Genomic DNA, 26,016 nt, shown 5'->3' on the forward strand with positions numbered 1-26,016 from the left:
AATCCAATGACTAGTGTCCTTATAAGAAATCAGGACACAGACACAGAGGGATGATCACGTGGGTGCGCGAGATGGCTGTCTACACGCCAAGGAGAGAGGCCTTGGGAGAAACCAGCCCAGCCGACACCTGGATCTTGGACATCCAGCCTCTGGAACTGAGAGAAATAAATGTGAGTCGTTTCAGCTCCTTGGTCTGTGGTGTTTTGTTCTGGTGCCAGAGCTCACTCATATACTCCCTGCTCCAGACTAACAGCAGCCTCTGCCCGGCCAGGCGTCATACCCTCCTGGAGGACACATGGCCTCACGCAGTGGGGTCCCTGCCACTCGACACTCTTCTCAGCCTCCCCCATACCCCCCAGCTTGAAACCCAGAGCCAGCCCTGCCTCTCCTCCAGGTGCAGGCAACACACAGCACAGCTGCATGTCCTTCACCTCCGTTCCTGGGGTCACTTTGTGCCTCTTGCTGGTGGCGTCTGCCCCACACAGTTGGAATCCTCCTTTTCACTGGAGGGCAGTGGTCAATGTTTTGGCCTTCCTCTCCCCAGTACCAGGCCAAGAAGGGCAGCCTCCCCAACCCCCGTGCATGCTCAGGTGAATTAACTGTGACTCTGACCTAAGACAGACACTTGGTTAAATGCATTTATTCACAGCAGGCCTGAGCCTGGGGGTGCAGGCTCCCAACGGCAGCGTCCTGAGGGCAGCTGCCTGCAGCTCTATCTCTTGAACTCCATCTGTGTGTACACCTTGGTGATATCGTGGTACCTGCCTTCCGGGGGTTGGTAGTTGGCGATCGGCGGTGTGTAGTCTGGCCCTTGTCTCTCAAAGGGAAACAGACTGGGGTCCCGCTTGGTGGCCTCGGCATGGAGTTCTGGGGCCGTGAGCTTCAGCTCCTGCAGAGCTTCCCGCTGGGCCTCGAGCAGGGACGCAATGGCGCCCCTCTCCATCTCATGCTCACACTGCTTGTACAGTGCCCATTTCTTCAGAAGCAGGGCTCTCCGCTCGTTCTCTTCAAAGGGGAGTTCCACTGGCGGCCGCTGCCTGGGAACACAGAGCCAAGGGCATGAACCTGGGGGCGCCAACCGACTGCACGGGACCCGAGTGTCCCCACTGCCAGACGCAGATGGAACTTAGGGACAAATTAAGGGACAGAATGTTGGATGTGGCAGCAGCGGCAACTGACACCTGGAACCACTGCCATTTTCTTTACGTGAAGAAAAGAAACAACAGTGCTCTCAGCAGATTGTGGCAGCACGTCCTCTGTGCCAAGCAGAGCCTGCTGGTGGGGAAACGTGGCTTTGGAGAAAAGTCAAATGGTGTTATGAAAACGGACACCAATATCCCAGGGAGTCAAAGCCTGTATCAGCCCTGGAGACCCAAAAAAGCCCCTGCCTTGTCCCACTTACATGGTGAGGTACTACTTTATAAATGGTACGCACTTCTGACAAGAAGGCAACAATCCCACCAACCCCACACACGACACATCCCAGCTCTGAGCATTTGCATCCTAGAGCAGGAGGCTAAGGGTTTCCTACCAGCAGGAAGGGGTAAGAGCTGCAGGCCCAGGGCCCCAGTTGTCAGTCACAGCTAAACTCCTGCAAGAGCAACACTCCAAACTTGCTCCAGCATCTGCCCTGAGCTTCCTTCCCAGAATCAGCCATTCAGGAGCAGCGCCCAGGAATGCTTTCTCCACCTCCCATGAGACAATCCAGGAGAAGAGGACTCAGAACAGGGCCAAGCCAGCCCAAGCCTATGACCCCTTCCCATTACAGGTGTGAAGTGCAGACAGAACTTCCTGACAGTCACAGAACTCCTTTGCTCTGAAGACCTCAACCCTAGAGGGCCCGTACCTCGCTTTATTTAAGAACTTAACGGGCGTGATAAAATCCTCAATGGGAACGAGCTCCTGGCTCGCCTTTTCCAGTCGTCGGATCCTCTTTTTCAAGCGCTCCTTTGCTGCCTGGTCTTTTTTAGGGTCCACCTTCTTCTTCTTTTGCAGAGGTTCTGCTCTAAAGGATAAAGCAAACACTAAACATTTTCCTCTTTGGCCTCGTGAGCGTGTAGAGACATGGCACTAGGGAAAGTGCCTGCAAACTTGTACCGAGCTCTCCCGCAGGAAAGGACCGTGTGGGCCTGGCCTCCCATGCTGAGTGTGGCAGGGAGACGGCCTCCACGGGGGGTCCTTATGAGAACTATGTGGGCACGGTCAACCCAGGAAGGCATGGAAAACCTCCGTGGGATGTCAGGGTATAAATTAAAGGGAAGTGCTCATCTTTAGTGAGGGGTTTCAGGTGGGCCTTGGGATAGCACTGAAAAGTGAAAATACCAAACTGATGAATTAGAAGCTCGTTACTCACATTATTTATTTATTAATTGAAGTATAGTTGATTTACAATGTGTTAATTTCTGCTGTACAGCATAGTGACTCATTTATACATATATACATTCTTTTTTATATTCTTTTCCATTATGCTTTATCTCAGGATATAGAATATAGTTCCCTGTGCTACACTATAGGACCTTCTTGTTATCCGTTAGAAGCTCGTTACTCACATTTTAAATGGATTTGTGATTTATAAAAATGATTTGACTAAGAGAGTATAATAAAAATAACTGGCAAGTTCCTGTTTATACTTTCTGAGATTTCTTAACAAATTTCCCTATTCTCGAGCACGGACAAAAGTCTCATTTACCCTCAGGAACACATCTCCTATGCTGATAAGTTACTATTCAGAACAACCGAATCTCGAGCATCAAGACTGAGTTTTATGAGTTAAGTCCCTAGAAAGTATTCAGGGTCCCAGGTGGAAAAAAGAATCCTCTCACCTCCCCCCACCTTTCTGGAGAGTAAGAAACGGAAGAGCTGTCTGTGCTCTTTAAAATTTTACACAAGAATCCCTTGAGAGCTAAATAACTTTTCTTTAAACCACTTTTGCATTTAACTTTTGATCTCTGATTACAGATTTAACAGTATTTCATATGAAAAGACATAAGGGTATCCATCTAAATTTAACTGAGAAACTTCGCAGACTGAACATCGAGCATCCTTGCTCGCTGGGTTCCCGTGCGCGAGCCCCCAGGCCGGGCCCGCGGCCGGGTTACCTCATGGGCACGAGTCCCCAGAACGACAGCAACGAGGCCCGCTGGTGCGCGTCCCTCGTCTGCGTCGGCCGCGCTCCCAGGAGCCTGGAAGAGACCGAGTGTGTATCAACGCCCGCTTCCCCGTTAAGGTCACTCACGAGCCCCGTAACTACGGGGTGAGACCGCCAAGGCCAGCAGGGAAGCTCTCAATCCGCGTCCCCGCGCATCCGCGCCCCGGCCTCTCCGCGCTCACCGGCTCGGCGGGCGCAGAGCCGCCCTCAGTGCCGCGGCCGCCATGCCTCCCGGTCGCCGACGGCCGCTTCCGGGCGCGCGCCCCTAGGCGGTCCGGCCCGCGGTGCGCCGCTCTCGGGTCCGACAGCCGCGCAGCCCCGCGCTCCCGCGTTCCGGCCGCCGCTACTAGCCCTGCCTCCAACGTGGCCCCGCCCCGCGCCCGGCGCCTCGCACCTCGCGCCGATCAGGGGCTTCCTTCCCGCGGGCGCCGCTCCCTTGCCTCTCCCTAGCCGCTCGGCCTGCGCCCCGCGAGGGCCGAGACCAGCAGCGGGGCCGAGGGGGCTAAGAGTCCGCGCACGAGAGGCGGCCTGGGCGTCCAGTAAACGCTCCGGCTCGTTCGCCGACGTCGGAGCCGGGCCGCGGTGGCTGCACCGGCGCGGCACGTGGCCTGCGCTCGCGGGCGACAAATGAACACGCGCTGGGGGCGGCGGAAGCCTGTTAATTAGTCGGCTCCGCACCGGCGGGCAGAGCGGCGAGGCCGTCTGCGCCGCCCGGCCCCGCCCGGCCGGGGCGCACCCCAGGTCCCGCTCGCCCGTCCGCGCGCTCCCTGCCGGCCGGCCCCTCGCTCGCGGCCGTGCGGGGCGGACCCGAAGAGGAGCCGCCTTCCCGCCCGGCCGGCTGAGGAGCTGGGCGGCCCGTGAGCGCGGGGAGCGGTTTCCCGCCGGGGCTGTTTGGCAGGTGCGCGCCGTGACTTCCGGCGTTGCCCGGGAGCCGCCGGAGGAGGAGCGGCGCGGGGGATGCGGCTGTGGCGGCGGCGGCGGCGGCCGAGCGCGGGGGTCGGCGGCGGCGGCGGCGGCGGCGGCGGGGGTCGCGGGCCGACGATGGCGCGGCGGCGCTGAGGGCGGGGGGCGGGCGGCGGCTGGAGGGCGGGCGGCGCGGGCGGCGGCGGCTCCATGGCCCGGGCGCGCTGAGGGACGCGGCTCTCGCCTCAGCCCGGCGGCGGCGGCGGCGGCGGCGGCCGAACAATGAAGCTCCTGAAGCCGACCTGGGTCAACCACAATGGTGAGTGCGCGCGGGGGTCGCGGGGGACCGAGCCCGGAGACGGGCCGTGGTGTGGAGCCAGGTGGGAGCCGCGCGCAGGCCTGCCCGCCTCGCTCCGACGCCGAGTTCCCGGTGCCCGCGCCGCGGGGCCGGCGGTCGCGGACTTTGTCCTCGCGCGAGGAGACCGGGAGCCGGGCACGTGCTCGGCCACGTCCGCCCTCGCCCCGGCCCTTGCTTCAAGCCCTCGGCCACCCGCCCGTGGTCCGGGCAGGGTTAGGGGAGCGGCCCTGGGCGCCGGCCGGGATGTGCCAGGACGGTCCAGTGTGTGAAACTGGAGCGGAGTGGCCTTTCAGTAGCGGGGTGTAGACCTGGAATGGGCACGTCTTTCCATGCCAGAGGGGCTGGATCTGGTGACAGTGCTTTAGGTGGGGGACCGTGATTCTGGGCTGAGATCCCCCAGCCCGAGGAATTACGTTCACACTGAGCTGGAGCATGAGGGCGACTCGGATGGGGCCCACGGGGCACAGGTGTGTGCTCGGAGAGGGCCTGCCTTAGCTCTGGGGCAGCGGCCCTAAAGCACACCCAGGGAGCGGACTCATCCAGTCCTCTGGTAGGGAAGAGACTCTGGTACAGAGAAGCGCGGTAACCAGCAGTTTTGCTGTTGTTCTACCTGGCTCGCACACTTGCTGCAGGAGTTGGCCTTCGCCCCCTAGGAAGGTGAGGGGAGCGAGCCCCCATCCCCTGCCGGTAGCAGTGAGCTCAGGGAGCAATACTCCAGCTGAGGGCCCGCAACCTGGATGGCCCGACTGCTGGTAGGCAAAGAGTCACCCTGATTCTGTCTTGTTCCTCATTTCTACTTTGCTGTGCGACTAGAGGGAGCTAGTTTTCTTTTAGAACAAGTTGGGTAGATGCTTTTGCCTTTCTTAAGTGTGTTGCTTTTTAGTTTTGAACTTGATCTCAGGATGCTTGCTTTCTATTGCTGCAGCCTTTCCATTTTCTAGCACGACATCCTTCTCGTTTTTCAGGGCCCAGGTGAGGTCCCCTTTTCCTTTTGTTACCATTCCTCTTGAGTTACTCCACTAGACGCGCTCTGTCCCTGTGGGTGTACATTCCTTGTGCCCCTAGGGTGCAGACTGCCTTGCTCCCCTCTGCATTCCCTGCCACACTCAGCAGTGCCTTTCACATAGAGGGTCTGCGATAAACGTTGGCTGAGCAGGTAAGAGAGCTGAGGTTGCCATAACTTACTAAGACAGCTGGGTTGACAGTATGTGAAAGCAAAAGCAGTGAACTCTGGTTTCATTTCTCCTGTGTTGGTCTCCAAGCGCATTTCCTGACGTGTAGTGTGAGATCTTTCCCTGGAGAACTGGGCAAATGTTCAGTAATTATAAATCATGGTGCTTGTGAATCAGGAAGGGAAAAGTTTTTACGATGAGCTAGTTTGCTGTGCAAGTGAAGTCTGAAGGAATTTTCATTTTGACACTGCCTAGATGAGGTTGTGTGTGTTGTGTACCCTTCTCCAGCCTTCCTTCTACCATGTAATTTATAACTTCGTGATAAGCTCCTTTGTAGGACACAAGTTTTATGTTGTGTAGGCACAAGTAAGTCAGGATGCTTAAGCTATTGTTTAGGCACAAACGAGGGAGAGTCTGCAGCCAGGCCGCAGCCAGTAGTCCCCGCCTGGCAGGGTGGGCTGAGCTGTGGGCCTGGGGCCTCTTGTTGCCGCAGCCTCTCCACTGTCCTCGAGTAGAACCTGATAGTATCTGCCCTGCCTTCTTTGTAGCGTGATTGTGGTATTTGCTTGGGAAGGAAGACAAAGTGCTCCCCGAGATAATAGAAGAAATTGAGACTCTTTTAAACCTGTTCTTTGTCAGGTTTCCTTTCTTTTAAAATCTCCTGGAATCACCCGTCTCATTGAGTGTTCAGGACTGTCGGGTAAATTACTTCTCTCCTGAAGGACATACAGATGGTCTGGATCAGTACTGAGCTGTCCTTTAAAGACTGGTGAATAGGGGGAGCTGCTGGGGGCGAGCGCTGCTTAGCCAGGAGCCCAAGTGGTGGGTGGTGGCCAGTAAAGTCGAACATGCTTTGGATTAAGGGACCCAAAAGACCGTGGTGGTTTGGAGAGAGCATCACTGCACTTTCTGGCTCCCTGACTCTGCATTCAGTCTCCTGACTGATTATGCAGCGCGAACATACTTTTTCTGGGGTCTGAAAGCCTGAAGAAGGAGGGAGCAGAGAGCCCTGCGTTTTCCCTGAGGTGGCAGGATTCATCAAATAGTGTAAGCGGGCAAATTGAAAGCAGAGAGAGAAGTGTTTGTTGGGTGCAGGTGTGTTCTCAGTCTTCGTTTTTCTGGCTGATGATAGTAGTGAGACCTTTCCTCTAAGGGAGGGTTTCTCAGTCTCAGCACTATTGACATTTTGGGCCACATAACTGTTGTGGAGACCAATCTGTGTTGTAGGATGTTAGCAGCATCCCTGGCCTCTGCCCTCCAGATGCCAGTAGCATCTTCACTCTCTCACACACACACACAGAGTTGTGACAACAGAAACTGTCTCCAGACATTGCTAGTGTCCTCTGTTGGCCAGGTCACCCCCAGTTGAGAATCACTGTTCTAAGGTGATGGGTTAAATATTGAAGTCATGTCATGGTAATGAGCTTTGAGCATGGAATCAGACTGGATTCAAGATGTCATCATTTATTAGCTGTAGATTGTTGGGCTTGTGACTCCACTTTCTGGGCCTTGGTAAAGTTGAAGCTATGTGCCAGGCATTGTTCACACACACACATACATACACACACACACACACACACACACACACACGTGTTTTACTCTGTGTTCTTGGATATGGCATTCCTTATGTATTTTATTTTAGGCTTGGCCAAAATAAGGTTTATTTCTAAGTTAGGTTATGACCATATATTTGTTAGAAACTGAAAGCAATTGGGTTTTTGGTTGTAGGAAAATGCAGTTTGTATGTTGAGAATCATTGAGATTCATGGTTCTTCCCATCGCAGGGCCTTTGTCCCTGAGAGTTTTTCTGGAATTCTTGTGGTGTTCATGCACAGCTCTTTAGTGAAGCCCATTCTAACTAGAAGGGCCAGGACTGAAAGGACACTCATTCTCCTTTGAGTTCATTCTCCTGGCAGTGTTGTAAAAAGGTGTATGGCAAATTTTCAATAATGGGATAATTTGTCAGTTAACTGCATTGCTTTATGGCATGTGTTTTTTCTCCTGTCCTATAATTGGATTCTTTTCCCTACCTCTTCTCATTCCACAAAGGATTTAAGACATTCTTCTGAGGCATGTCCTGCACCTGAGTGATAATGAATGTCAGTTTGAAGGGGAAACTCGAGGAAGGATGACCTAGTAATGAAGCTGGCCTGGGTGTGGAAAGGCTCTGCACAGCTGCTCTGAGAGCAGGCCAGGAGGGATCCCGGTAGTGACGTTTTGTGACTGCCCTGGTAATTCAGGTAACCTGTGCAGTTGGCCCAGATCAGGGCTTCTCAAACAGGCCAGAGTCTGGAGACATTTTTGGTTTTCGCAGCTGGAGGGGGTGGAGTGTAGGTGGAGGACAGGATGCCGCTGAACTAGAATGCTCTGCAGCCTCATGGATGCTCCTCTGCAACAGTCTCCTGGCCCAACGTCCATAGTGCCGAGGCTGGGAAACTGCTCTAGGTGAGAGTACCTTTGTATCGTTATTTGGCCTTTTCATCCATCCAACTAGATTATAAGCTTCTTGAGGACAAGGAATTTGCCTATTATTTTGGAGTCAGATAGTCCTGTTCTTGAGTCTCTGTGCTCTGCTGCTCACTAAAGTGTGTTACAGAAGGTTCTTTACGTCTCTTATCCTGGTCTGTTAAGTGAAGCGGGTAACAGCTGCTTTGGCTGCTGCCTGCTCACCTGCGAAGGCTCAGGAAATGCACACTCTCTTCACAGTGTCACACTGACTTAACACCTGAAGACAGTAGAGTGATTTTTAAAAATAACCAGAATATATTTGAAGAGGATTCGGAAGAAAACTGGGTGGGATTTTGCCTTAGATAATACACTTGTGGGATTTACACTGATTTATACACTGAACGTTGAACCCTTCTGGAGAGAAGTTCTGTGGGGATCAGAGGTAAAAAGATGCTCCCTGTGCACGGAAAATTGTGCCAGGTGGGAGAGGGGAACAGACCACATTCTAGAATGCAGGGCAGAGGGTAGCCTGGGGAGGAGGGTGTGGTCTGTGGGTGCCCTTGGGCTGGGTCTGGACCACAGGAGGACTGTGAGGCAGAGGAGGTGCCACTGCTGTGGGAGCATCAGGAGTGGAGGCCCAGGGAGGGCTGGCGTGTGGAGCATGTTAGCACAGAGACTGCGCGGGTGATGGCAGGTGGGGCTGCAGGGCAGAGCCATGAGCACCTGCCTAGAAGCTTGGACTCCTTCTGGGGGTTGCGATAGGGGAGCATGGGGCGTTTCTGAGGAGGCTGGATGTGGTTGGAAGGCCCCAGAGGAGCTGGTAGACATTCCCTGGGCCTAGGTGAGAGGCCCTGATGGAGGCAGGGAGGTCAGTGGTAGAGGTGCACACGGGGTAGAGGCAGGTAGCTTTGTAGATTGGAGACACTCAGAGTTGATTTCTTCAGTATGCTGAGAACAGAGTAGAGTTGAGGGCTAGGAAATGAGGTTTTCTTAAATATTTCTTTTAATTTAAGGAGTGGTTAAAAAGATGTTTTCACCTTATGAGTTGAATTGAAGTTACACAGCTGGGAGGGACCTCTGGGCAGTGCCTGGCCTTGGCCATTGAGGGGACCTGCTGCCTGCCTTGACCCCTCCTTTTCCCCAGAGGTACGAGGCTACCCTGTTCATCCAGGGTGTTTGCCTGTGGACTGCAGAGGTGTCTGGCTCATGAAACATGGGTCTGGAATGAGCCCAGGGGACCATACATTGATGCAAGCACATTTTATCCTGCCGAGACGAGCAGCAACACCTGGAGGCGGGAGCAGGCCATCGGTTCGTCCACGTCATTAAAGAGCAGGGAGGGCATGTCGTGGACACTGGACGCCCACCCACTTCTTCCTTTCCATCAGAACCCCAGGGTTTTCCTCTTGTCTGCCCTCTTCTTCAGGGTCTTGATAGCCCTGAGCTGGAGTGTGGGTGAGTGCCCAGGCCTCGTTGGGGAACAGCCATGTGATGCCATTCTAGGCAGTAGGACCGGGAGGGGATGTCTGCTCGGGGTTTCTGGGGAATAATCAGGTAAGAAGAGATGCTTGAGAGGCCCATCTCTCTTCTCCTGGACTTCACTGCGTCTGTGTGTGGCAGCCAGCCTGTGACCCTGAGGACAGGGCTCGCACCGAGGATGACAGGAGGGGAAGGTGGAAGGAGTGGCTGCTTATGCCGCTATGAATGAACCTTGAAGCCAACCCTTCTCAGGACTTGTCACGTGACTTAGTAGGTTACCCTTGAAATTCTCTCTGACTTGCTGCAGAAAGAAAACATTCCTGACAGTACAGTTGGCAGATGGGAACTGAGACAGTAAGTTTCTGTAAGGAGAAAAGGAGATGCAGGAGGGGAGCTTAGTGAGGTGACAGAGGGCAGGCCTCATAAACGAGAGTGGTAGGTGGGTGAGTGCGGGAGAAAGCCCTGGGGTAGGGGTAGGGTGGGAGGAGTTTAAATAAGGTTCTTTGGGGAAGCCTGAATGAGAAGGTAACATGTGAGCAGAGACCTCGTTGCAGAAAGCAGGCGGTGAGCTGGATGTGTGTGTGCCCAAGACATACCTGGGGTGCTCTTGGACTCCCCACCTGCGGGGCGTGAGGGAAGCAGGGCTGGACAGGTAGGAGCTGGTCGGTAATGCAGGTACCGCAGAAGCTGCAACTGGCCCTGCTGGGGGGCTGGGTGAGCCCTTCAGAGTTGTCCCGAATTGGGATGAGGGGCTCAGGCCTTTATACTCCCACATCCACAGTCATCGGGTGCAGGCTGTCCCTGCCAGGAGACCTGATCTTGGTCAAAGCAATTCTTCCGCTGAGGAGCTGTCACAGGCTGTAAACACTCCCACAGCTGGGGGGGTGGGGGGGCGTGTTTCAGTCCTGGAGGGAGGGCACCTGGACAGGGCATCATGGCAACCTCCTAGGCCTGATGGAGGTGAGGAAGGCGGCCCTCTGTGGGAGGAGCATTTCAGGCAGCGAGAATGGCCAGAGCAAGCTTGCCTGGTGGGTCTGAGGAAGAGCAAGGATGTGGGAGCAACACTGGGAGGCATGAGCAGCAGGAGGTGAGGCCAAGTGAGCAGTGGACTGGCTGGAGGACCCGCACGCACGGGCCCTCCATACGGCTCGAGTAGAGGAGTCCCACACCTGGCATGCTTTCAGATCTTGCTGGCCACTGCACTGGGACTCGGCTGGGCAGCGGGCATGGGGGCAAGGGCGGGAGCTGGAGGACCTGGGAAGAGGCTGTGGCAGTGATCCAGAGGTGGCCAGGGCAGTGGTGGTGCAGTGAGTGTGTGTGTGGTGGGGGGGGTATACATAAACACATACACACATGTTGGTGTTGAAGTGTAATTTACATAGTGAAATGCACAGACATGGTGAGTTTTGACAAACAGGTACACTGTAACCTGTTCCCCACTCAAGATACAGAATGTTTGCACCTCCCCAGAAAATTAGAGTTACAGTAGTGAATGTAGTCATCAGGTCAAATGTGGGGTGTGAGATGGGGGGGAACGGGAGCCCGTAGGATCAGTAAGACTGTGAAGGAGCAGATGGGGAGGAGGAGCCAGGTTCAGTGACGTGGGGTGACCAAGTCCGGCCCCGCAAGAGGCCTTCCCGAAGCGCCTGTATGCTGAGGGACCTCAGCCTCCTCCTCCTGAAGCACCAGGGCTCTGAGCTGGAGCTGCTATTGAGGAACAGGACGGCTGCTTTGTTTTTGGCTGTGTCCATTGCCAATCTGATTGCTCTAGGGTACGTTAATGGTGTGTGAGAATCTGGATAATGGAGCACTTTGTGACTTTATACTTGTAATGTGGAAAATGTAAAGTAATTTTTCTTATAAAAGTAATGCCTGTTCAATTTAGAAAAAGTTAGAAAATACAAAAAGGAGAACACATTGTTAAAACTTTTTAATATGGTCTTTCAGACCATTTGGAAAAAATCACTGGGTAACACATTTTGTTTAGTGTGCATACCACATTATAAAGGTACCTGGGTTGTTCAAGATCTTAGCCAAATGCCCGATATCATAATAAATCCAGTGTTTTTATTGAGTAACCTCCCTTCAGACAGCTGAAGTGTTACCATGCATTTTCCACTTAAATGATATTGTAGGGTTGTTGTTTTTCTTTTTTCTTTTTTTAATTGACGTACATTAATTAGTTTCAGGTGTACAACATAATGATTCAATATTTGTTCATATTGCAAAACGATCACCGCAATAAGTCAACATCTGTCACCTCACATAAAGAATTATTTTTTCCTGATGAGAACTTTTAAGATTTATTCTCTTAGCAACTTTCAAATATGCAATACAGTATTATTAACTATAGTGTTATTTTCTTAGTTGTGGTTGTTGTTAAACAAACTTTCTCCTCTATGGGAAAGTTCTTTTTTTTTTTTTAATTTATTTTATTTTTGACTGTGTTGGGTCTTCATTGCTGCGCGTGGGCTCTCTCTAGTTGCTGCGAGCAGGGGCTGCTCTTCGTTGTGGTGCGCGAGCTTCTCATTGCGGTGGCTTCTCTTTTTTGCAGAGCACGGGCTCTAGGCGCGCGGGCTTAGTTGCTCCGTGGCATGTGCGATCTTCCTGGACCGGGGCTCGAACCTGTGTCCCCTGCATTGGCAGGCGGATTCTTAACCACTCTACCACCAGGGAAGCCTGGAAAGTTGTTCTTAACTGCTCTTAATTCTCTAGTGGATCTAGATAAGGAGGGATGACTCTATTTATAGAAATTCATCTTGCAGATACCTTTTAAGGAATATCTCTGTTCTGTAAAATTAGAGGAGAAAAGAGTATGAAAAAACACCAAAGCTTTTTTTTTTTTTTTTTGTGATACGCGGGCCTCTCAGTGTTGTGGCTGCTCCCGTTGCGGAGCACAGGCTCCGGACGTGCAGGCTCAGCGAACGTGGCTCACGGGCCTAGCCGCTCCAGGGCATGTGGGATCTTCCTGGACCGGGGCACGAACCCATGTCCACTGCATCGGCAGGCGGACTCTCAACCACTGCGCCACCAGGGAAGCCCCAAAGCCTTCTTGATTGTGTGTTGGCAAATGCTGCAGGAGATGTGAGGAGGTCTGTAAATGATATACCTGCACTTTCTTCAACTCTAGTTCATGGCCCGCCCTACCCCCACCCCGCCCCTCGCAAAAAAAAAACCACCCAACCCAACAACGGTTGCTCCAGCTTCCTTCCTGTGCTGTGTTTTGAATGTCTCAGGCACCTGACACCTGAGGTGTCCCTGCAGTGGTGCTGACTTAGGGAGACCAAGAAGTTGTGGTTGAAGCGGTGGAGGTCCCAGCTGCAGACGGCTCTGTGCAGCCAGGGCTCTGCTTCCCCTGCAGGGGTTCGCCAACATGAGTCCTCCCTCAGTCAGGAGGAGCCCACCTTCCCAGGATTGGGATGCTAGTGACATGGAATGTGTGTTAGAACTGGGGGCCTCTGCCCAGCCTTTCACAACATCAAGTGTTTATGGAGTGCCTACTGTGTGTCGCTGCCCTGGGGAGACCCCGTGACTAAGCAGACAAAAGTGACTCAGCTTTCGGGCTTTACATTCTGGTGGGCAGAGTAGACAGACGTGCAATAAAGGAAGCGACACCTACAGTACGTGGGAAAGTAGATCAGTGTTAGGGGGGTTGTTGTGCCAAGCTGGGTGGTCAGGGGAGGCCTCAGTGCAGGGAACGGAGGCAGGAGGGAAAGAGCCAGGGTGGGCGCTGGGTGGGAGTGGAGAGGAAGCGGGCGCTGGACTACCAGTGGGGGCAGGGGCTGGTCTGGAGTTGAGGCCGGAGAAGTCGCGAGTCGTGTGGCTGTTGTGAGGCCTTGACTGAGATGGCAGGTTTGGGCGGGAAGACCAGGAGCTGCTTGTGGCGATGTGAGGGCTAGAGGCCTGGCAGGCGGGCAGCTGGACAGAGGGGTTTCCTGCCCCGCAGAGAGCAGAGAGCTCAGGTGCAGGGTTCCCTCCAGAGAGATTGCTGGTTGTGGGACGTGCGCACTGTCACCTGCACGAGAAAAGCATCCGCTTCATGATGACAGCCACTGGTGTTTTGATGTTTACCTTTATCAGACACAGACATATATGCAGTTTTTAGAAAACAGGCTTCATGTGTACATATGCACATTTATTCCTTATTGGGGTGGTTGTAGATTCCCACGCAGCTGAGATCCTCTGTACACTTTGCCCAGTTTCTCCCAGGGGTGACGTTTTGCAAAGCTGCAGTCTGATGTCACAATGATGTTGACAGACCCCACCTGCCTCACTCAGAGCCCACTCTTACTTGTAGCGTTCATCTGTGTGGGGTGGCTGCTGAGTCCCACACAGCTTTGCACCTGTGAGGGTTCATGTATCCACAGCAGTCAAGACCAAATGGTTCGAACACCTTTACAACCATACCCACCTCCCTCCCACGCCCCTCCAGCTTGTATACATATTTATGTGGTTTGCTTTGGTTTTGGTTAGCATTTTTTTAAGTTGTGACAAAGTAAACCATAACATAAAATTTACCATCTTAACCATCTTTTAAGTGTATAATTCAGTAGTGTTCTGTATGTTCACATTGTTGTGCAGCCAATCTCCACACCTGTTCATCATGCAAAACAAACTCTGTCCCCATTAAGCAGTAACTCCCCAGTTCCCCCTCCCCCAGCCCCTGGCACCACCATCTGCTTCCTGTCTCTATGAATTTGACTCCTCTAGGGACTTCATATAAGTGGAATCATACAGTATTTGTGCTTCTGTGACTGGCTTATGCAAATTAACATAATGTCTTCACAGTTAATGTTGTAGCTTGTGTCAGAATTTTTCCTTTTTATTGCTGAATAATATTCCATTGTGTGGACGTACCACATTTTATTTATCCATCATCCATCGATGGACATGAGGTTACTTCCACCTCTTAGCTGTTGTGAATAAAGCTGCTATGAATGTGGGTGTACAAATATCTCTTCAAGACCCTGCTTTCAATTCCTTTGGGTGTAAACCCAGAAGTGGAATTGCTGGATCACAGGTAATTCTATTTTTAATTTTTTGAGGAACTGCCATACTGGTTTCCACAGCAGCTGCACCATTTTTCATTCCCACCAGCAGAGTACAGAGTTCCAATTTCTCCACATCCCCACCAGCACTTGTTATTTTTACTTTACTTTTCTTTTTTTGTTTTTTTTGTATTGAGTTTTAGGAGTTCTTTATATATTCTGGACATTAATTCCTTATCTGATATGTAATTTGCCAGTATTTTCTGTGGGTTGCCTTTTTATCCTGTTGATAGTATCCTTTGATGGGCAAAAGTTTTCAAGAAATCCAGTTTGTCTATTTTTTCTCTTAATGCCTGTGCCTTTGCTATCATATCTAAAAAAATCATTGCCAAATCCAATGTTATGAAGCTTTTTCCCTGTTTTGTTCTAAGAATTTTTATAGTGTTAGGTTCAACCTTTGGGTCTTTGATCCATTTGGAGTTAATTTTTGTAGATGGTGTTAGGTAAGGGTCCAGGTTCATTCTTCTGCATGTGGATATTCAGTTTTCCTTGAACCACTTGTTGAAGAGACTGTCCTTTGCTGTATTGAATGGCCTTGGCAGCCTTTTTGAAAATCTGTATTCTATTTCATTGGTCTGTGTGTCTTCATGCCAGTAACACACTCTTTTGATTACTATAACTTCGTAGTAAATTTTTTTTTTTTTTTTTTTTTTTTTTGCGGTACACAGGCCTCTCACTGTTGTGGCCTCTCCCGTTGGCGGAGCACAGGCTCCGGACGCGCAGGCTCAGCGGCCATGGCTCACGGGCCCAGCCGCTCCGCAGCATGTGGGATCTTCCTGGACCCGGGCACGAACCCGTGTCCCCTGCATCGGCAGGCGGACGCTCAACCACTGCACCATCAGGGAAGCCCCGTAGTAAATTTTGAAATCAGCCAAGTGTAAGACCTCCCACTTTGTTCTTTTTCAGAATTTGTTTGGCTATTTGGAGTCCCTTGAGATTCTATATGAATTTTAGGATGGGTTTTTCTGTTTTTGCCCCCCCCCCCGCCAAAAAAAAGTCATTGCAGTTCTGACAGGGATTGCATTAAATCCGTACAGCTTTGGATGTTACTGACATCTTAACAATTTAAGTCTTCGATTCATGAAGATGGGCTGTTTTTCCATTTATTTGTGTTTCTGTTGGTTGTCTCGGCACTGTTTTCTAGTTTTCACGTACAAGTCTTTGACCTTTGTTAAGTTTACTTCTAAGTATTTTTTTCTTTTCGATTCTATTTTAAATAGAATTGTTTTGTTTCTTTTGGATTTTCACTGTTAATGTGTAGAAATGCAGCTGATGTTTGTTGATTTTGTATCCTTCAGCTCTACTAAATTTGTTTATTTTGTGGAATCTTTAGGGTTTTTTACACATAAGATCATGTCTTTTGCACCCACCTTATATTTTAATATTGTTTTGTAACTTCTTTTTCACTTAATAAATGTTTCAAACATTTTCCCATGTTTCACGTCTAATTACAAATTTACCAAAATTTGTTAGAACCAAGTATTATTGGGTCATATGGGCACAGCACACAGTGAATGGAGGCCTCGCCCTCCCCAAACTCCTCGCGAGCACGATGCACTAAGGGACTTCCAGTCAGTTCTGCCCCGTGAGCCGTCAGAGTGTAAAGGCCAGAGGCCCTCTGGCTGCATAGCAGGCAGCTGGCCTGTCTGCCCTCCGTGCTTCCTCCCACTTCTCCCCGCCAGCACTCCGCTCCTCTGGGAAGCTCCCTGAAGTCAGGAAGGAGGATTCTATCTGAGCGCCCTGGCTAAAACCCAGCTTCTGTAACTCACTCTTTTCTGCCCGATGACGAGCATCTGTACTGCAGTCCTCAGATCAGCACACACAGACAGGAGAGTGTGGAAGCGGGGTGCTCTGTGTGCGCTGAGGAGGGGTCCCCAAAGGTGTCAAGGAGGGGCGACCTGGAAGCAGAGCTGAGGAGAATGGGTTGGTGGGTGTCGGGGGAGAGAGTGCTGGGTGCTGACAGCTCTAAGGGTCCAGGGAGTGTGTTAATTTAACTTTTGTCTCTGTCTCTGTACAAAGAGGAGCTGAACACTGGAGGGGGTTGGGAGCTCATCTTTGTCCTTGTGCTGGGCCACATGGAAAGTTCTCGAACTAGTCCAGCCACAGCATACCTTCCCTCAGCTCCACCGCCAAGAGCCCTTTAGAAAAAGGAGGACATGTGAGCCACTGCTCTCCTTGGGGCTGGAAGGTCCACTGCCTTAGCGGGTGGACAGCCAGCACCATGCCGGTGGCCTCCTCTAGGTCCACTTTTGTGTGTCCCTGGGGCACATCACTGCAAGAGGAGACAGTTATGCCAGCCACGCCCCTCACTGGGGTGCACCCTGATCTCAGAAACAGACGTGAGACTTAGGCCTCAGAAGCATGTGACTCGGCATCTTAATCCGTCTTGCAAGGTGCTGGTCAGGGTGACTGTGGCCTCCCCATTTTGTAGATTAGGAAACTGCAGAGGAAGATTAAGTAACTTACTCGAGGCTGTGGAGCTGGTGAGCAGCAGGACTGAGGATCCAACCCATGGGCGCTTACTGCCCAAGCCCAGGCCTGTTCCCAACCCCCATTTCTGGCATCCCACTGCCTTCCAGCTTAGCAATTCCCTCTCCGTCTGAACAGCTAATGCCCTTGCCCCAGAGTGGCAGTTGGGAAGGTCTGCACTCCTTGGTGGCACCCTGCCTGTCTGTCTGGCTCCCTCCCCACTCTGTCCATGCTGCACTGCACAGTGGCAGGTCGGACCCATTCTTGATTCCATGCCACATCCCCTCATCTTGGGGGTCCCCTCACCCACTCTTTCACTGACTTCTCAACCTTGGGGACTTGGGGCAGTTGTGATTTCTGCAGGAAGACCCCAGGATGAGTTAGGTGGCTCCCCACCCGTGCAGACCTCTGTCACTGGACTTAGCTGTGAGGTTCATGTTGTCTACGTTTTGGCGCTCCCTGGGCAGGGCCAGGCTTCTGTATCTTTACTTTCTGTCTGCTTAGCCCAGTGTCAGCTCCTAGGATGGGCTGTGATTGGTACCTGTGCAGTGGAGCCCTTGGGCTCTGTATGTTCTTGGGGGGTCAGGCTGGCCCGTGACTTGTAGGCAAGTGACTTTGATGCGCTCCAGGAGGGAATACAGACTTCAGGAGCTAACCAGCACCCCGGGGGCTGGTGGATGCTCCTCACTGGTGGCCACTCAAGACTGATGCTGGCTGAGCTGGAACTTTCTTGGTTAAGATGATAAATGGTCAGCTTGGGTTGGCTTAAGCAGAACAGTGAATGAACTGGCATCTTGGGTTATCTCGTGTATAACAAACCACCCCCAAACTTGCTGGCTTAAAACAACAGCTTTATTATTGTTTGTGATGCTGCTCTTGGCAGGGCTCGGTGGGGCCAGCTCATCCCAGCTCCTCACGGGCTCTACTGGGGCAGCTTGAGCAGCCCGGGGCTGGAACAGCTCACCAGGGGCCCCGGGGCCTGGCCTTGAGGCCCACTTCTCACTCCGTGTGGCCAGCTGGGGCCTCGTCTCAGCAGGATGGTCTCAGCGGAGTTGGACTTCTTACATGGCAGCAGGCTCTCTCCAGAGGGCAGATGTTGAATGAAGCTTCCTTGCAAGCCCGCCACACATTCTGTTAGTTAAAGGCGTCCAGGGCCAGCCCAAATTCAGGGGGCGGGGTGCACACAGGCTCAAAGAGCCGAGGAGTCCAGGGCGATGCTCGGAGCAGCAGGCCCGGTCCTGCACGCTCACGCTTACACTCTCGCCCGCCTTCCCTCTGGCTCACTAGCCCTCATTTCTCCCCTCTGGGCTTTGCGGGGATGGGTGTCCCCCAGGCAGGTAGTTTACTCCTTGGGCTTTGGGGCCAGATACCTGGCCTCTACCAGGCAGCTGTGTGGCCTTGGGCAACTTTCCAGACCTCTCTGCATGCCTCCGTTTCCCCCTTGTGGTGAAATGAGTGAGGGAAGGCCCCGGGCCATGCTGCCTGCTGGTTTGAGAAAAGCCCGGGAGCAGTGGGGGGCCGGGGAGCAGTGGGGCTGGCCCTGGAAAGGCAGCGCCCCTCGGACGGACCCCCGCGTGGCCCTGGCCCTGGAGGAAGGCACGGCCGGGTCGCAGCCCCTGCCCCTGGAGACACCTGCTCTTCTGAGTTTCACGAGGCCTTAGCGGTGCCAGCTGCTCCCTGTCCCCTGGCGTCCAGCAGGGCCCCACCAGGTCTCGGCGCTGGGTGGCTGGGCCCATGGCCCCACTCGTCCTTTCTCTTTCTCACAGCGCAGGTGGCAGGAAACCACCTTCACAACGGCTTCCCTCCAGCCACTCAGCCTGTGGGGAAAGGGTGGCACGTTCCCAGCAGTGCATGTGGGACTCTGGTGTCATTGGTGGCAGCCACTTGGCCTAGGAGGGCGCAGGTGTCCCCGCCTGCCTGAGTGTGCGCCCTTCGGGTCCTCTCCGCCGTGCTCTCTGCACCTGCTTTCCTGGGCCCCCCAGGGGATGGTTTCTGGGCTCTTTTCTTGAAGGTTAAGGGGGAACTGTTAGGGTCTGGCCTGCAGAGGAAGAGCTCTGGCGGGTCGGCTGCTCTGCGCTGGAGAGAGTGCGGCTGTGTCGGGGCTTGTCCCACGTACCCCGGGAACAAGTGCTCACAGTGGCCTGGGACTGAGTTTCCTGTGTGCGGGGGATGGCTTTGAACACACTGCGTGTGCTCAAGACTGGTCGGCAGCTGCTGGGCTGAACTTGACCTGTCACTGTAGAGCTCTGGCTCAGGGACCGGGGCCTGTTGTAGAGGCTTTGCTGTTGAAGTGACTGCCCTGCTACTGGAGACGCAGTAGGGCGTTTGCATTTCGCGCCTCTGCTTGCTGATAGCCCTGCACCGCTGCTTCCCCCAGGACCGCATAATGACCAATAGAGGGAGGAGGCACTTCCCTGGTCTTGTGGAAGCTCACTCTCAGCTTGACAGTGGGGGTGGGCCCTCCAGAAGAAGGTGGGGTGAGCTGGGTGCCGCCTGGGGCCACGCTGGCCTTTTGGTGCCAGCACTTGATCTTCCGTGCTCTCATGGGAGCCCTGGCAGGACTTTCAGCTCTCAAGCAGCCACCGCTGGCCCTGCCCAACCTGCACTTGCTGCCACGTGATTCCAGAGCTCGTGACCCTCATGCTAGTGTCCATGCCACCACCTCTTGGGTGACAGAGAAAGCATCCTCAACTAAGAGACCCCTTGGCAACAGCCCTTTGTATCAACGACCACTGATGTCCAGTTCGTTGTCAAGTGTCTCATTTGTCCCTGAGCAAATATTTCTGAGCCACCTTCCCAAGGCCCAGGCCAGAAGCTGAAGGAGGCCAGGGAGCTGGACAAACACCCACTGGGCACAGGCATAGTCTGCTGTGGCGCCTTTGCCAGCCAGGTCTGCCCAGCTGGCTATCCAGCTTCATGGGCCCCTGGTGGGGGACTGGGCCCGTGTTGTACCACAGTCCTTCCCCCGCAGGGACTGACTGTCTGATTGACCACACCATGGGGCCATCCCTGGAGGCTCAGCTGGAGGAGACATTGAGAAGGCGACTCTCCATGGACGTCAATGCAGCAAGAACACACGGGGTGGGGGGGCTTTTGGGAGCAGGGTCACGACAAGGGAGGCGGTGCCTATGCATTGCAGCCACTGGTCCTGCGCAGCTGTCAGATGGCCAGGCAGAAGAGCCAGGCTACCTGTGTCCCAGCTGCAGCTAAGTACAAATCCCTGGGTGGGGAGATGGCTGAGGTGCAGCCCCTGTGACTCAGGGCTCTTGTCCCCAGTAGCTCGTGGTCTTTCCAAACATGCACACCTGGCAGGTGGCGGGCTTTCGTCCGGTGGACCTCAGTGTAAGTGCCGGGGTCTGCGGGCTCAGTCCCACAGTGACAGGATGCTTTGTCCCACTTTCAGACTTTAAGCTATTCGATGTCCCTTGGAAAGTCTTTTAACTCACAGGTGATTTATTGGTAGCCTGTTTTTTCCCCTAGGAGCAGTGATTAGGGGCGTTACATGAATAACCAATATTTTAAATGTTTGAGCTTGCTGCTATTTTCCAATGAATAAAAGTCAAGAGAGATGTTATGTGTTTTTTTTCTTTGTTTCCAGGCAAGCCAATTTTTTCAGTTGATATTCACCCTGACGGGACCAAGTTCGCAACTGGAGGACAAGGTATGTTCACAGGTAGTGGAGGGAGCGCTCACAGCCCTGCGCCTCACCCCATGTCTCCTGATGCCCAGGAGCTGGGAGGAGGGAGAGGGCCTGCTGCTCATCAGCATGGATGTGCTAGGTCACATCTAAGCCCTTTGTGGCTCTGGCATACTCTCTGTAACTACTTTGGCAGCAGATTCCTGCTGACTAGGTTCATATTACAATCAGTCTGCATCCCCACCTTACTGAGCATGGGGAGTGGCCGGTGGTCCTGTGGACAAAGCCCCAGCCCCAGAGGCAAGGTCTCTGGTAGCATTTGCTCACCTTGAAAAAGGGAGGAGGTGGCTAAATTATGAAGTTAGTCATGTAGTCATGAAGCTTATTTTTCTGGGCTCAAAAGAATTCAACTGTGTCACTCAGGAGCTCTGGACTTAGCTGGGGGGCCGGAGTTTTGTCCTTGTCCACGAGAGGGGGCGCACCTTCCCGCCCGACTTGGCACAGTGAGGTCTTGGGAGCTGTTGAGGAAATATTTTTACCTACTGGCCAAGAGGCCATTTCAAGTGTGCTTTATGGTAATTCTGACATGTCCATTTCTAGGCACTTACTAGTTTTTGCCTTCTGTAACAGAAAGTTAGTGAGAGGTTGCCCTTTTTTAGTTATCAGTAATGGAAAACATTACTAAAATGCATAGATGTATATTTTTAGCAGAGTACTACTTCTGCTTATGACCACAGGAACCTCAAATGCCCTCTTTTAGTTGACCTCCCATCGGTAGGTGATGGCAAAGGGCAGGTAAGGTGGTAACGATCCTTTCCCTGTGTTGAGGGCACATTTCAGGCTTGGTTCTCAAAAGTGTCCAGTCAGCTGTGGGAACAGCAGTGGACCCCAAGCAGCACCTAGAGGGGAGGGGAGGTTGCGGGGGTGCCTGTGCACAGCTTCTTTGGGTTCCATATGAGGGGTCTGGGTTCTGGGTGGGCACGAGGACCTCCTAGGGGCCCCTGGTGGACCTGTGTTAGAGACCAGGCCAGAGTTCAGTGCAGACCCAGGCTGGCCTCAGCCTCCTACAGAGCCCACTGCCTCCAGTCCCCAGCGGCACTTGTTTTTGTTCACCTTCCCTGTGACACATAATAGTAATCCTGCTGATCTATCAGCCCTGACTTCTGACAGCTAGGTGAGGGCGGGTCACAGGCTCCTATTGCCACTCCTGACACATTGAGTTGTTTCTGCTCCTTCGTTCCAGGACAGGATTCTGGGAAGGTTGTAATCTGGAATATGTCTCCAGTCCTCCAGGAGGATGACGAGAAGGATGAAAATGTCCCCAAGATGCTTTGCCAGATGGACAATCACTTAGGTATTACAGGGTGGCCCTTTGCAGGCTTTGCGTGTTGGCACAGTGCCCAAGGTTAGCACGTGTGTTTGTAATTAGAGAGATAAGGCCCGTGCGGCGGTAGCTCCCCTCGGCCTGCTGTCTGAAGGCACAGATGTTGGCTGCACACCTGGGTGAGTTATTCAGCAGAAGACTCGGCCTGCCCACAGAACCATCTTTGGACAGTCTGCAGGTACCTCTGGTGATTTCCTGCTCATGAGTCGTTACTGCCTGATTCCATGGGGCTTTGGGGCCAGCGACCTGGAAGCAGTAGGGTTCCGGGGAAGGGTGCACAAAAGACAGCTCACCAAATGTCTCAGATGGCCGCCGTGTCACTTGGGGCCCTTTGCCAGGCCCTTGTGGCCACTGGACAGTGTTGTAGTTTCCTTTCCTGCTGTAGTGCCTTAGTTTCCTGCCCTTGAGCATCAGGCTCTGGTTTCCAACCTAGCTGCCCACTGAGATGCTCCACTATCAGTTATGCCCCCTCCCTGTGTGCTATGTGTTCCTGCTCTCCCGACACACCCCTTGGCGTCCTCCACCCCAGAACACAAGGTGCCCGCAGGCCACGTGTGGACCACATCTTGGATAATGTCCCTTCTGCTGTGGGGCTCCAGAGGCTCTTGACCCATCAGGGCCAACAGGGATTTCTCCTGGCCTTAGTTTATAAGTGCAGGACCAGTCTACCTGCAGTGTTGACAAGTTTGGAAAAAGAGCTGGTAGGTGGCTTGAAGTCAAAGTTTTATGCTCTACCAAGCTGCTCCCCTGAAAGTTCTGGGAAAGGCATCTTGGCCTTTTTAGTACATGCCCTAATTTTGAGAATTATCCCTACTCAGAAATACATCTCATCATTCGACAGCCCTGAGATTTAGTTACTTACCAGTTTTCATGGAAAGAAGCCTTCTCCTATTGAGTGTTTGATTAAGCACTAATGCTTCTCAGATGACGTAGCATTTCCCCTCCAGACTTTGCTCTGGTATTTGTTCTTACAGCACAAGTAGGTTGGTGCGTGAACTGAATTTTTCTTCTGGGGCTCTCACACAGTAGGTACCTTGAGTAGATCAGATAGATTAGATTTTGTAAACCCTCTGCAACCAAACTGCACAAAGCAAATGAGCGTGGCGACTGGATTTTCATCACCCTATTTTTTTTTCTTCCCAGCATGTGTGAACTGTGTGCGGTGGTCAAACAGTGGGATGTATTTAGCTTCTGGGGGAGATGACAAACTGATTATGGTGTGGAAGCGGGCTACGTAAGCATCATTTTCTTTACTTCACATTTTATTTTTAGAAGCTTCTTTGCTGGTCTTTATCACAGTCGCTTTCCCCACCCTGGCCCTGAGGTCTCCAGAGCTCTGACTCGATGAGTACCAGGAAGCACATGTAGGCGGGGGCAGCCGGGGCCTGACCAGGGCGGTGGGTGGCCACCTACCTGCCTGTGGACCTGCTCAGCACTCCTCACAGGGCTGCAGGGTTTCACCTGAAAAAGAAGGGCTCGTCCCTTCGAGGGCTGACATTGATGGCTTCATTTGTTTTGTCCTTCAAGTGAAATTTCCTAACACACAAGGTGCTCTGATGGGCTCTGGGGTGGGGGATCTAGAGCGTGCCCTCTTGCCATTCACCTCGTTCTCTGTCAGCTTTACCTGGGGCTCCCAGGAGCCCCACCTTCCCCGAAAGCCCCTGCTCTGCACCCACAATGAACTGACCATCTCCTGGAGTCTCCTAGGGTGGGTCCTGGGCCTTTGGGGCCAGCCAGGCTGGGGACCAGACCCCACCCTCCTGCTCAGCCAGAGTGTCCCCAAGGCTGTGGCTTGGCGAGCAGAGGCGCACTGTCTCCTTCAGCCCAGCCAGCTGCCTCCGTGAGCCCTTCCTGTAGGTTTGAAAGAATTCTACAGGAGCTAAGGGTGTTAACAGAGCCTCTGGGGGTCCGAGGTGTTGGTGCCATGTCTGCAGGGCTCCATGACTGCTCAAGGCCCAGGAGCGAGCACCCCAGTTCCAGTGCTTTCCCTGCCCCAGTATTCAGGCAGAGGCGTTCAAGTCCTTACAGGAGGGCTTGAAAAATAGTGTTGCTTCCGCTGCTTTAGCCAACATAAATAACGTATTTAGTATACAGTTTGGAAAATTGAAGAGAAAAAAATCATAATCCCACCATCTAAAGGAAGCCACAGTTAGTATTTTTGTATTTTTCACGTGTGTCTTTCTGGTCCATTTTCCAGCATAGGTGATGTATGGTATTGTGTTGTATATGACATTCTGGGACCTGTTGCCTTCACTTAATTCTATCCCATGGACGTTTTCCCAAGATTGGTGTAGGCCGTGTAGCGTTCCATCCAGTGAACAGATCATAATTTGCCCAGTCAGCCCCCATTGTTCACCCGTTTGGCACTCGCCAGCCGCTGTCTGTCTGCTTTGTCTCTGCGTTGCCCGGAAGTCCCCGGGTGCCCTTCTGACTCCTCTCTCACACAGGTACATCGGCCCCAGCACCGTGTTCGGCTCCAGTGGCAAGCTTGCCAACGTGGAGCAGTGGCGATGTGTCTCCATCCTGCGGAGTCACTCAGGCGGTGAGTGGGCTGCCCATGGGGTGGGCGCCCCGGCGGTGGCCGAGAGCAGCAGCGGCACCTCCACGGCCCCTGTGGACTGTGGGTCCTTAGAGCAGCCCTGTGTCTGGGCCACCCCTCCCCTCCCCGCTGCCTGCCTCCAGCTGCGTCAGTGTCCCCACTCCTGCCCTCATGGGCTGTATGTTTATATCTTTAATGTAGAACTCCCCACGTTCCGCTGTTTATCCTGGGAACTGAGTCACTACCTCCATCAGTGGATCGCTAAGTCCGTAAGCGCACTTTCTTTATTCCACAGAAACCCGCACACGGGGGCCCACTGGAAAGCTTTTTACTTGACTTTGAGAGTGTTTGCAAAGTGTTTTAAATAGGCTTGGTATGGAAAGAAACTCATTTTTCAGATTTGGACTGAAGTTGACAGCACTTGGTCAGATGCCAGGGATACCAGAGTCAGTGCAATTCAGTCTTCCTCAGAGAACCTGCGGTCTAGCCGGGAATAGCTGGGAGGGTGTGCCAGGCAGGGGCCAGCAGAAGCCAGAAAGGCTTGGTGCCAGTGGTGAGCTGGCAGCATGTAACCCCGCTGGACGTGTACTGCACGGCAGCAAGCGGCGCGGGGTGGGGCTGGCTAAGTGTGTGAGGGCAGGTCATGGAAGGCTTGTGCTCCTGCTAATGAGGGTGCCCTTTGTCGTGGAGGCCTGAGAGGGGGATCATCTGACAGCCCTATGGAAAACAAGGCAGTTTCAGGGGTTCAGATGAAAACTGCAAGGGCCCAAACTAGGCCTGTGATCATTGAGAGAGAGGAAGAGATTGACCTGGGGACTTTGAAGGGCTGAGCAAAGGGAGGCATGAGGGAGACCCCTAGCTGGGTGCCTGGGGAGCCAGCGGTATCCTCTGCTGAGACCATACGACCATGGGTTTATGGGGCCGGATGCCAGTTCAGTGCAGGATGTGCTGGGTTTGGGGGGTGTCCCGAGCTGGTTGGAATTGAGCCTGCCACTCGGGGGCTGGGGGGGGCGGAGATGGGGCAGGAGAGAATCAGCTATGGTCCAGTCTGTGCTCAACACCCACTCTGCAGATGACACTTTAAAGGTGAAGAGACCCACCTCTTAGAGACCACAAATTGAGTCCACATCTTTGAAAGCTGATAGTGTAACATTGTGTTATCTTTGATAACAGTAAAAATTTGTAACTTACCCTAACTTGCTGGCAGGTGCTCACAGTGGAGTCTAGTTGGGCTTCTCTGGAACTTGGACAAGGTATCCATGAGGTTATCCAAGTGGGGTGGGGCCTGAGTGACGACTTTCATGGGGCCCCTAACCTGAGACTTGGACTGAGCCATAACCTCGCCCTCCCTCCTGGCCCACCACCCCAGGGCTCTCCTCGACCAGGCAGGTAGGGATGCCCACCTTCAGTGGGGATACCTGCCACTCCTTT

The 26,016-nt window shown here is 53.2% G+C and overlaps 2 protein-coding genes across 6 annotated transcripts in view; one reads left to right on the plus strand and one right to left on the minus strand.

Annotated features, from left to right (window-relative positions):
* Positions 1–624: 624 nt before the first annotated feature.
* On the minus strand, positions 625–3,528 carry MRPL40 (mitochondrial ribosomal protein L40). Its single transcript, XM_004276003.4, has 4 exons — positions 3,331–3,528; positions 3,099–3,182; positions 1,847–2,005; positions 625–1,037 (listed from the first exon to the last, which is right to left on the minus strand). Exons 1-4 carry the CDS (start codon positions 3,372–3,374, stop codon positions 713–715), a joined length of 612 nt encoding a protein of 203 aa, XP_004276051.1. The 5' UTR covers positions 3,375–3,528; the 3' UTR covers positions 625–712.
* A 6-nt stretch (positions 3,529–3,534) lies between these two features.
* Positions 3,535–26,016, plus strand: part of LOC101285534 (protein HIRA) — a 75,185-nt gene continuing 52,703 nt past the window's right edge. For 2 of the 5 annotated variants that reach the window (XM_033439558.2, XM_012535301.3), the window contains exons 1-5: positions 3,535–4,370; positions 20,624–20,686; positions 21,906–22,016; positions 23,190–23,280; positions 24,494–24,588. In XM_033439558.2, coding sequence (XP_033295449.1) covers positions 4,334–4,370; positions 20,624–20,686; positions 21,906–22,016; positions 23,190–23,280; positions 24,494–24,588 — 397 coding nt within the window. In that variant the 5' untranslated portion in view covers positions 3,535–4,333. Of the gene's footprint in view, positions 4,371–20,623; positions 20,687–21,905; positions 22,017–22,091; positions 22,225–23,189; positions 23,281–24,493; positions 24,589–24,786; positions 24,855–26,016 lie in introns of those variants that run through there. The other 3 variants (XM_033439559.2, XM_033439560.2, XM_049698219.1) reach the window with 3 other exon arrangements.

This window comes from Orcinus orca, chromosome 15 (assembly GCF_937001465.1).
Source record: "Orcinus orca chromosome 15, mOrcOrc1.1, whole genome shotgun sequence".
NCBI lineage: Eukaryota > Metazoa > Chordata > Mammalia > Artiodactyla > Delphinidae > Orcinus > Orcinus orca.